The 11,760-nt window shown below is 47.6% G+C and overlaps 1 protein-coding gene across 1 annotated transcript; it reads right to left on the reverse strand.

The window, feature by feature from the left end:
* Positions 1–299: 299 nt before the first annotated feature.
* On the reverse strand, positions 300–11,368 carry bub1 (BUB1 mitotic checkpoint serine/threonine kinase; the record flags this gene model as incomplete). The annotated part of the gene is made up of 24 exons (XM_080514437.1): positions 300–536; positions 613–719; positions 1,233–1,410; positions 1,880–2,037; positions 2,122–2,283; positions 2,608–2,708; positions 3,431–4,188; positions 4,305–4,356; positions 5,074–5,248; positions 5,386–5,470; positions 5,572–5,653; positions 6,103–6,207; positions 6,310–6,429; positions 6,518–6,555; positions 7,361–7,734; positions 8,204–8,313; positions 8,415–8,620; positions 8,768–8,817; positions 8,910–8,971; positions 9,052–9,092; positions 9,907–10,103; positions 10,195–10,336; positions 11,154–11,213; positions 11,346–11,368. 24 exons carry the CDS (start codon positions 11,366–11,368, stop codon positions 344–346), a joined length of 3,579 nt encoding a protein of 1,192 aa, XP_080370563.1. The 3' UTR covers positions 300–343.
* Between the last annotated feature and the right edge of the window lie 392 nt (positions 11,369–11,760).

Raw genomic sequence — 11,760 nt, forward strand, 5'->3', positions numbered from 1 at the left:
GAATAAACTCCTTGAAAAACAAACCAACAAAAAAAGCTCACTGACGGGGAAGGAAGGACCAAAAACATTGAAACAAATGTATTTTGCCATCAATTGAAAAAACAACAACAACAAAAACCCACATTAAACTCACTGCTAATACAACCAAGTTGAATTTATTGAACCTCAAACAAATCAGACCATAAATGTGTTTTATTATGACAATAAGCCCTTTAATCAGAAAAACAAACAAAAAAAAAGGGATTTTTTTTCTCGCAAGCTCCATTTTTGTAACCAGTTCTTTGGAACTCGATTCTGTCACATTGAAGACGTGTGAACTTGGACTCTGTGTTGGCGGCGGGGGTCAACGTAGGTTGTGGTTCTCCAGCAGCTGCACCAGCAGGCGTCTCTTCATCGAGGGCAGCTTGCTGCCGTACTCCTGCTGCAGGACCGTGGTCAGCTGGCGGCGGAGGCTCGGCAGGCAGGGCGGGGCGCCGGAGTGCGGCACGTTCAGCAGCGTGTGGAAGAAGTGCTGCCACAGCTCGCTGTGGGGTTTCCTGCGGAGCGGGCGGAGAGGCGGGTTAGCGAGGCCATTCTGCCAGCACAGACTGGGTTGGAGGAATCGCGCTTCACCTTCTGAACACGCCGTTCGTCTTCCACACGCCACCTTGGTTCACCACCTGCATGTACGTCCCAAACAGCAAGCAGTGGACCGTCGCTGCCACTCCAAAGTAGTCGGTCTGTGGACAGGTGGGAGGTGGGGACACTTCAAGACATCTCTGGTATGAAAGGTTTTTTTTTCTGCTATTCAGAGTCTGTCCCAGTTTACACGACATTGCTTCGTGTGGAAACGTCTTTTCCAAAGCTATTTTTGTTCTTCACGAATAAAACATAACACTGACAATATTTCACTTTATGTGCAATTACTCGAGAAACGTGTCGAAGGTCCACAGTTTGTCTACACGTAATTGAGGTAATACCACTTTTGTGCACTGGGTGGCAGTAACATCAGATCTGTTCGAATTTTCCAATTGTTGGCGTCAAATTCGGCAGTTTTGACAAAGTGCCTCACTGCACCACCTCGTGTTACAAAGTGGCATTACATTAGATTGAGTGGCAGAATTCTCTGCGACTGGCGACGGCTCAGTTCGGGATCGTTTTTTTTTTTTTAATCGAAAGGTTTACGGAGTGACCCCGACTCCAGCGTCAAGAGCGAATCTTTGTCAAAAACCCGTCTTGCAGCTCGTCCTCACCTGGTAGTTCCACGGTTTTCCGGAGAGCATCTCCGTGCACTGGAAGCCCGACGTCAGACACTTGGCGGTGAAAGCAGTGCCTTGTGGGAAAAGGTCCATGTCGATGCTCTGGCCGAGGTCGATGAGCACCAGGCCGTGGTCGCAGTCGTCCGGCTCGAAGCTGGTGTCCTCCAAGAGTCTGGGGGAAAAAACAACAGAAGCAATGAAACGGCTTGTTGAATTATTAGTATTAACTGCTGTAATATAATTCATTTCTGTTTTTAACCATGTGATGATTTTTAGGGAATATTGGATCAGTTGCTTGTTGATTGGGCATAAAAAGTTTTCACCGTTTCTCAGATGTGACAAAGTAGGCAGAGGCCGATTAAATTGCAAAAGATTTGTCTTAATAATCCAGAAAAGTTAGGCAGTGGCACGAGAATATATCTTTTTTTATGTTATTGCACGAGTCTGAGAGTCTTTAATGTGTTAATTTACATTAATTATTATAAAGTGTGGGGGGAAAATAAGGCATTAAATGGTGCTTTATTTTCAAGGGACATTTCTCAGTGGACCTGAAACGTGTGCATTGTTAAACCAAGATCACAGCGAGTTGCAAAAACAAAGAGGTGACACGTGTAACTAAAGCGGCAGGCCGGGGTTGAGACCTGGCTCCGAGCAGGAAGTTGTCGGGTTTGATGTCGGCGTGGATGATGTGGACGCTGTGCAGCTGCTCCACCATGTGGAGGATGCAGGCGGCGAAGTACATGGCCAGAGGCTGAGGCATCACTTTGTCACTCAGGCCTTTGTAGATGTTCACCGTGTTCTGAAAGCACCACGACGGAGAAATTAAGCTCGTCGCTTCTTCTTGAACCAGAGAAGCAATGAGGCGTCCGGCGAGGAAACGTACCAGCAGGGTGCCGTAGTCGTACAGCTCTCCCAGCAGCACGCTGCCGTTGTGGAAGAGGTGAGCGGAGTGGAGGACGCTGAAGAGGCGACGCACGTTGGGCTTCAGCCGAGCGTTCAGCTGGCTGTTGATGTAAAACTCCCAGGGATTGGCCGGTTTCTGAACCTGCAGGAGGAACGGACACGGACTGAATGTGAGGGAGACCAAATGATCAAGACCCAGTGAGACAATAGTGTTAAAGTTCACATTCGGTGGCGAGTTTAAGTGGCCGTTTATAAATCTTTCATCGTTATCACCTTGGCTTAATATCTTGTGGCCTTTTTTTTTTTTTTTTTTTTAAACATGTGAATATTGTTATCTTCATCTTCTTCTCCCAGAATATACATTTGTCTGCATCATCAGTACTGAAAGGGATAAATGAAATACTGATAATGGGTTATCTTCAAAAATTTATGACAAAAAAATAAGGGATTTGTGTCTTGATCTCACCTTTAAAATCATGATCTCAGAGGCCCGGTGGTGGACCACCTTGTAGACTGTTGCAAAGGCGCCTTGTCCGACAATGCTTTGGATTTGGAGGGTTGCCTTTCCTGTTGGGACACACACACACACACACACACATACACATACACAACAATACCTCAGTTCATTATGTGTGTTTGTTCCATGGTAGCAGGTAGAGTCTGGGTAAGTAATTGATAGCAGCCAGAGACAAAGGCCCAGGGTACGTCCGAAAAGTCCCTCCTAACTCCCCATCTATCGACTTCTCCTTAACCCAGGAAGTGTTTTGTGTAGCGGCCATGATAAGGAGTGTCCCAATTCTCAATATGCAAAGAAAAGGAGGCTCGATGCTTCCTTTAGAGCCTCCTTTATCCTAGGATAGCACTGATGCTTCCTTTCTCAAAGGAGGCGAGCTCATGCTGCCCCACAATTCCTTGCAGCAACAACATTTAAAGGGTTTCCTTTACCCCGTGACATCATCCAGGGGGTGAAGGTAAAGTCCATAGATGAGGAGAAAGGAGGGACTTTTCAGACGCACACACACTTTAAACTCTGGGCTAAACATCACTGCTCCACTGCAAGTATAACGGCCTACAGAAATAAGTTGTTTTAGCACATTGTTCTCTACACCCATTGTATGTGGTGTCATTACAGAAACAGCCAGCAGCGCCACCCCATGGCCTGGAATGACAACTGAATCATTTTCAGCCTGCAATGTTACTGTGCGTCAGTGAAACATTTCTCAAAATAAAACCGCAAAATATTGTCGTTTAAAACTTGCTCTTGGAGGTAGAAGTGGTCTGCAGCTCACCCATGCTGATGGTGGACTTGGAGTTGATGTTGGGGACGTTACACTGCCAGGTGTAGCAGTGGGGGTGGGAGGTGAGGGGCGGGGCGAGCGTGGACAGCTGGTGGGAGACCAGCTGGTTGTTCCAGGGGTCCGACACCAGTTGCAGTGGCGCGGATGCGTCCGACCTGGGCTCTCGGCCCGGACTCGCCATGGGTTCGTCCTCCTCGCCGACCGGCTGCGGGCTCATGGGCACGTCGGCACAGTGCCGTGGCTGCTCCGGGCTGATGGGCACGTCCAGGCCGTCGGGGGACGCGGCGTCCGCTCTGCCGGGGCGGCGGGGGCTGATGAAGGCGTCCAGGTCCAACTCGGCCGGGCGCTCGGGGCTCCTCATGGACATCCAGCTGGGGTTGAGGGGGCACTCGGGGCTCATGGGAACGTCGCAGGCTTCACTGTGGTCTTTTGCCGGGCTGGCGGGGGGGTCTGGATCTTCCAGGATCTCAAAGAGCTCGCTCCGGGGTCTGGCGGATGTCGGTGGGGCCGGTGTGGGGGGCCGCTCGGGGCTGCTGTACACCTCCCAGCCGGGGTCGGCCGGGCAGAGCGTGTGGTCTCTGAAGGAGAGCACGGCGGGAGGAGGCGGCTGCACCATGGTGATGGAGGAGGAGGAGGTGAGGCAGGGCAAGGCCGAGGGCAGCCCCTCCCCGACGATGGTGCCCTGCCGGGTGGAGCAGGCGGAGGTCTGCGACCCTTTGTCGTCGCTCGGACTCTGTTCGATGATCGGGCTGAAAGCAGGGAACACAGCAGAGGGGGCAACTTTAAGACCCCCGAGGGGCAAGCGGAGCAGGAGGACACGCCGACTCGCTCTACTCTCACAGCACAGGCGCACAGGATTTGTTACCTGAGTTTTTTTGTCTGACATCTGACAAAGTCGTCGCCGTCACAGTTGTTTTCTGAGGGCAGAATAATGAACGGAGTGAGCAGATGAACGAGTGACATCCGAAAGAAAAGTCAGATTCTGCATCAAGTCTGCAGAGCGAAGAGCATTTTCACGACTGAGGATTACAAGAACTCATCACACACAGCCCAGTGTCATCTCGAGTGGGCCAGCCTTGTAAAATAGTCCCATAATGACCTTTAAATTTAAACTGTCGTCTTTCTTTTTTTTTAATGCAGTTGAAAGTCCGTACGTTTTGAGAAAGTCCACGTTTCTTTGCGAAATGTTTCACAATGACTACAATCTCAACATGAAGCCAAAGTCAATGATATAATGCAAAATTTTGCACCAGAAAAAAAACAAAAACCTAAAAACTAAACTGCTGCATTTTTACATTTAACACCTGACGGCATGGCTTTGAGGCTCATGCAAGTCTGCGAGGAATGAAAAAGCGAGATCGCGTCTCAGTGTTGTGTTTTGTTTACAAAATAAAAATAAAAATTTTCTTTTTTTCTTGGTTGTTTGACCGGATCGGCACCTCTTGTGGGTCAGTTTTGACCCACGGGCCTTATGTTTGACATCTCTGCTTTAAACACTAAACGTGAGGTTGGTGAATTAAAAATCAGTTGAAACTTCCTTGGGACTGTTTGAAAAGTTCAACTTGCTGAGCTCAAAGAGGAACAAACGATACCACCACCCCCCCCCCCCCCCCCGTCTTTTGCAGCTGCGTCACCTTCGTCCCAGTAAACGGCGCCTGAAGAGATCTTGTTGGTGAACGGAGTGGAGACGCAATGGGCCAGCATGGCGAAGTCTGTGGTGCTGTTGGGACAGGCGGCCAGCGAGTGGAGGGAGTTGTAGCGAACGCCCCACATGGTGCTCTCGTCCGGCATCAGATCCGGAGGGGCATCCTGAGATTTAAAAAAAAAAAACAACAACAAAACAAACACATTTAAAATGATAGAACAACTCATTACAGTTCCGAGTTCCATATTTAAATAGAAGAGGACAGAATTAACCGACACTAATGCCGACTGGTTGTACTCACGGTGGGTTTGTCCGGCTTTGATGCCGTGATGTCACAAAGAGCTCGGGCTGGTTTAGATTGCTCTGCTGCAGATGGAGCGGCAGCACTGGACGCGCTAAGAGCAGAACACTTTGTTCATTAGGTGGTCATAATGCTCTGGCTGATCGATGAGAGCGACGTCTGGCGACCCCCGACGACTTATTTTACCTGCCGTTTTCTTTGTTGTCGTCGTCCTGGAAGATGGTGAACGCCGCCTGAGCGGGAGGCCTCGCTGCTGCAGAGACACTTTCTACGATTTGGTTGAAGACGGAAGGGAAAGTTTTTATTATCACAATCAATCATGTGCTCAAGCCATCAGGATGCGACAGATTAGGAAAAAAAGGGAAACGTGTTGGCTTCATTGCAATGCCAGCTATTGATTGGCTCTTTTACTCCCTAGTGGATTGTTGTATGTACTGCAGCCCAGGAGCTGGAAACAGCATCTTTGAAATGGGAGCGTTTCATTTTTGGTAGTAACGGTTTGGTTTTGTGGAAACAACATTTTCATCACGTATACTATGCCCCCACAACAAAGACAAACTTGACTGCGTGTGGCCCCTGAACTATACCTTTAAGCAAAAGTAAAAAAACGACAGCAACTCATTGTCAACTGTGAATGAAATTCCTCACATTATGATTATTTAAGGTCAATCTTCAGCTATTTTCACACACGCTGCCCTCTGCCGAGTGTATATTTACCATTTCCGACATCAGACTCCTCCCTCTGCATCGTGTGCAGCACAGACGAGCGGTTGAAGGGTTCGTCTAGAAACGTGGGAGCCTGAAACATATCCATGATCACACCTGGACGGAGATCGGGGGAACAGTGTGAGTGACAGTAAATTCACCAACACCATCTATGTGGTCCCCCCCCCCCCCCCCCCAACGGGGAGGTGTTGTGCTCACCCAGGGCTTCCCGGGTGTTGACGGTGGGCGAGGGCAGCACCCGGGAGGGCGTGGCCTGGACGAAGCCCAGGGAGGTGTTTGGAGTGAGGTGGGAAAGGTTGGCGGTGCCTCCGTGCGACGCTGAGAGGGGACAGGGACACGGGAGGTGTGACGGCGTTCAGGAAGTGACGTCACAAGGCGAACGCGTGAACTGAACACTCGCACTTACCGTCCAGTTCATCTGCTTCCAGTGGCTGACCGGCTGTCCTGAGAGGAGGAACACAAGATTAGAAGGCAGTTGTCACAGAATATACTGCAAATACTCCAATCTGCCTCTCAAAGTTCATCATTTAAATAATTTGTTTTTTTTCAATAAAAAGGTTGAATAAGAACGACTCAATTCTATTTATTGTGTTCAAATTCATGGATCAAAAACATCTTTCAGAATATATCCAGTGAATAATATTTGTCAATTTGTGTCCCCCCCCCACTATGTGCATACAAGATGAATAATTAATAAAGACATTCAAATGAAGAGGTCAAGAAATTAACTCCTATATTTACATATACTCTGCACCAGGGGTGTCAAACTCATTTGATCTCAAGTTAGCGCACCAGTAAATACATAATAATAAATAAATAATTGAATAACTTGAACTTTAATTATGTCTTTGTCTTCATGCAACAAGTTATAAGTATTAAGAAGTGTATCGTTGTTGAACTATTTTAAAACACACGACAAACCTGAATGAAAAGAACTGCAACTTCAACACTCTCATGCCTCAACTGACTGTGCTTTACAACTTGCTGATCACAGTGGATTTCTATGGCACTCGTTACCTCTTCAAAAGGCATAAAACATTTGGCCACATGTAACTGGAACTCACAGCCATCTTTACATGTACCCGTCCCAAACCCAGTGTGCATCAGGTAACATCCATTTCCTCATTTTAATATTTATCGGCTCAGATCAAGCAGGCTGCGAATGAACAAAGAGCCCAACAAGTTGCGGGTGAAATCTCAATCTAAAAAGAGTAAGTAAACTAAATAAATGAATTAATTTGTCACTCACTGGTGTGAGACGTTGTTCTGTGGTTGACAGGTGGCGACATCCTGATGGAAAACGTTCCCGCTGGGAGCAGAAAAGCCGTCTGAGGAGAAGGTCCCCGGCTCCCCGGTGGCCGCAGGTTCTCCTCCTGCGTGTGCAGACGTCGCCGCGGGCAAATCCTGCATCCCGTCGACCAACATGGAGGCATGACTGGACAGTTCCGACCTGGGAGGAGCTGGTAAAGTAGTTTGAGGATTGGCGGCGGCGGCGGCCTCCTGGATGAAGGCGGGCTCGGTGAGCAGTCGCAGACCGACGGAGCGGCGGCGGCTGCTCGGTGGTGGACGCAGGGAGGACTGCTGGGAAGTCGTCTCAACCGCAGAGACGGGCTGAGACGAGGACTGATGAGACACAAGCAGCAGCGTAAATAGAGTGAACTCAAACACGGACACATCCCCCCCCCCCCAAAGTACGGCGACGTCTTCTATAATCTTATCAGTCGAGTCGCATATCAGCACGCACACTGTATGTGACTGGAGGGGGATTTCTAAATCCTATTTATTGATCCAGCGACATAATCATTTAGATTGAATGAACCGGTTTGACTGCAAGTTTCACAGTATTTGAAGATGTTGGGATGTTGTCCTAATTGTCATCTATGTTTGCAAGCTAAATCAATAAAGTGAGCCAAGAAAAATGTTGTTCTCCTAGCTTTACTTTACACAGAAGGAACTTGGTGTGGAAGTCTAGATTGCAGTTTCATGATGCATTTCTATTTTTTAAATTATTATTATTATTATTGTGAATGCAGTAGTAGGTAATATTATTCGTAGTAAATATGATCAGCAGCATAGGACATGAGGAACTCACCCTCTGTGCTGAGGCCTGACTGGCTGAAACGTTCCAGTCTGGCGTGATACCGTTCATGTTCTGGACACAGTCTTGCAAGACCTGCTTTCCACCGTTTGCCTCGTCTGCGACTGAAAGCAAAACAACGACCCTTCATAATCAGGATTTTCCTCCCCTCCCAAAAAAAAGAAAAAAGAAAAAGTGACAGATTTAAAGGCTGAGGGCGACTTACCGATTCCCCTCCGCTGCTCCTCCTCCTCCTGCTGCTGCTGCTGCTGCTGCTCCCGGAGCTTCAGGAAGTATTTGGCCGCTCGGACCTCCTCGAAGCACAACTCGGATCCTTCGCAGTGGAGCTCGTCTGCAATGTACTCCGACACGGCCTGGAGGCCGGAGCCTTGGCCGGAGCGCACCGTCCCGGACGTCTCGGAGCGGGACACCCTGCGCACACAAAAGGCACGGACTGACTCGCCGCGAGCCCAGAAGAGCAACAGACTCCGAGCCCCCGGGAACGCGACGTTTCCGAGAGGATGGAACTGCCATCTTGGTGGAGAACCTGACAGTTTAAGCGAGCCACTTTCCACTTACGTTATGGTCATTCTACCGGCTGGTGGCTTGGAGGGACAATCCACCGGCGCCTGGAAGAAAGTACACAAAGTTTCAGCAGATTGTAAAATGCAGATTTGGAATCGTTTACCATTTTTTACGATGGTCGTCATGAGGGACACACCTTGTTTTGAGCAACAGGCTGATTGGCCAGATTTGAGTTTTGAAGCGGCCTTTGACCTCCAGCTATCAAAAGAAAGAAAATGTATAATAAGCACATGTCGTGCTTTTGAAAATTACAAGAAAACATGTTTAATGCTTCTTACCTGGTGTTGACTCCTTGTCCGTGGTTCTTGTTTGAAACTGCCTGCAAGATGAAAGCTTTTGTGAGTTAAATGGTCTTTGCCTCCCTTTTAATGGAGGTCGCCAGGGACAAACTCAAACTATAGATCGTCGAAACGCGGGGGCAAAAGCAATAACGACTGCAATGCCATGTTTCCTATGATAGCGATACAATCATTTCATTTGTTTGACTCTTAAGTGACTTAACTGACTCTTAAGTGTCAGCTGAGACTGACCTCAATGCCCACGCTATGAAAACACCCATTCAAGTCAAGTCTTTTAATTCCTCACGCTTCAGGTATGTTTCAGGGTTCCATCCTGGTGACCCTACTCTTCCTCAGCTTCTTCTGGCAATATCTTCACAAATTCTGGATTAATTTCCACTTAACCTGTCACCCCCACCCTCTTCCCTCAACACCGGTTTGGGGGCCTTTTTTGTCATGAAAGTCCCAGAGAAATATGAAGCGGGATGGCCATGACACTCTGGAAACAAACATTGTCGTTATTGTATATCTACTTGTGTATGTGCAGAAGAACTAGTTACTACGCCGATGGCTCCAAGCGGCATTGTCGTGTAAAGAGACACTAAAAACACAGCAAAAGTTTGGCATTTTCACTTGGGCTCCAATTGTCTCAGCCCCTCCCCTCTCCCCTCACACCATTTCTATCCACACCTTTAACATTTAATACTATACTTCTCTACTCTTCAAGCTCCCCATAAAATCCTTCTACCGGTTCATCTTAATGCATTAAAGGCCATGTACAAACTCCCTCATCCACCTCATGCTGGCCCCTCTGAATACGTAGCTCCTGATATTATTATCCGTCTGTGCCCTCACCTGTATTCATAGCGGACTGTGTCTGCTGGCTGGGCTTGGTTCTCCAGGGCTTTCTGGTACACCGCGTCAGCCTGTTCCGTCAGTCCTCTCTGTTCATACTGCTGTGCCCAGGCCACGTAGAGGGCTGCGGTCCGAGCCCCAATGCCCAGACTGAAGATGTGGCTGTACAGCAAGACCGGGTCGGCGTAATAACCCGCCTAGAAGACCGACGAGAGACGGGGAAAGTCTCATTAGCTGGTAACAAAGGCCAACTCTGATTGGGATAGAAGGGATAGAAGTCACACTTACACATCTGATGCAGTAGTTCACGTATCTGAGGTCGTTGGCGTAGCGCTCGGTGTTTAAGAATCTCTGCACCAGAGTGTCAAACACCACCGACATCTCACCGCACCCTTCCGCGGGCAACCTCTGCTCCAGGTACTGCACAAACCTAAACAAGTACACAGGCCAATCAACACCCCGTCAGCGCTGGTTCATTCATGTTCGGCACAAGAATGTATAGAAAAAAAAACAGAACAGAGACTGTGATCAACTGTCACAATAGTTCAGTTGAAGCGGTGAAGCAAAAACAAAACAAAAAACATAAGAAATTAACCTCATCTAACCTGAAAAGTCAAAAGTTTCAAAAGGTTAAAAGAATCTGTGCGTCTGTGAACCTCCGTCTTCACGGGCCGACACAAACGAACAAGTCTCTCTCACAGAATGTGTGTGTACCTTGAAAACTCAACATATTCTGTTTTGGAGGGGTTTTTTTGGGGGTTGCAATTTCTTTATTGTGAATGTATGATACATCATGCAGCTCTTCTGTACAGCAAAGGAGACAGTAGGGATGAAAAGGCCGAAAAGCACTATTTTGAGTCACTCAGATTATGTCAATGGTATGTTTAGAGATACAGCTGCAGCTCTTCCTCACCATCACAAAGAGGGTGGAGCACAAGACCTGCTGACACTTTGAAATCAAGCCTGAGCTTCAAGCTTTATTATTTGCCCAGGCCTTCTATTTTGTTAGAATGATCTAATAAAGCTTTTATTTTATTTATTCCCTTTGAATATATGCCGAGAAACATAAAGAAAGGAAGAAATCAGTGAAGAACCACATCACAGATAAGAAATTATAGATGAGAGGGAACACTTGTTGAGTTTATGCGTCATATTAGTTTCGGATTTTGAAAAGTTTCAAGAGTCTTCATCTCCAGGGATCAAACGATTCATGAACTTGAATAAAACTCCAATAAAAAGTTCCTCACCGATCCCATTGCTCCAGAGGGTCGTCTCCGGTGTATGAAGTCAAATTACTCTGGAAACGCCTAAAAGGGAATTTAAGGACTATTCATTTACACATTTTGCATATTGTTTGTAAAGTACACACGTTAGCCCGGCAGCTAACAAGCAGTCGCTATAATACCAGGCGCTATAACGATGTTAAAATTGTGACTTACTGTAGGTAAAGAGCGATATCCATTTCAATTTCAGCTTTTTCCGAAAAAAAAGTTTCGGAGGGATATCAAACGACACTTTTACTCGTGTAGTACTAATACAGCTATTTTTTGTTGTTAAAAAAGATCACAATTCGACTTTTCCATCGTCGTTTTCTCCCCTTCGAGCCGCTGGGATCCAACTGACGTTTAAATTCTCGCGCTCAGCCAATCACTTTGCAAGCAGCGTCCAAAAGCCACGCCCTCATCCTCGTCTTCTTCCTCTGTCGTTTATTGGCGGGTTGCAAACAGCTTTCAGGTGCATACCGCCACCTACTGTACATGAGTGTGTAGCGTCACATACTATCTTCTACGTCAGGGGTGTCAAACTCATTTTAGTTGAGGGGCCACATCCACCCTAATCTGACCTCTGGAGGGC

This window comes from Blennius ocellaris (assembly GCF_963422515.1).
Source record: "Blennius ocellaris genome assembly, chromosome: 18".
Taxonomy (NCBI): domain Eukaryota; kingdom Metazoa; phylum Chordata; class Actinopteri; order Blenniiformes; family Blenniidae; genus Blennius; species Blennius ocellaris.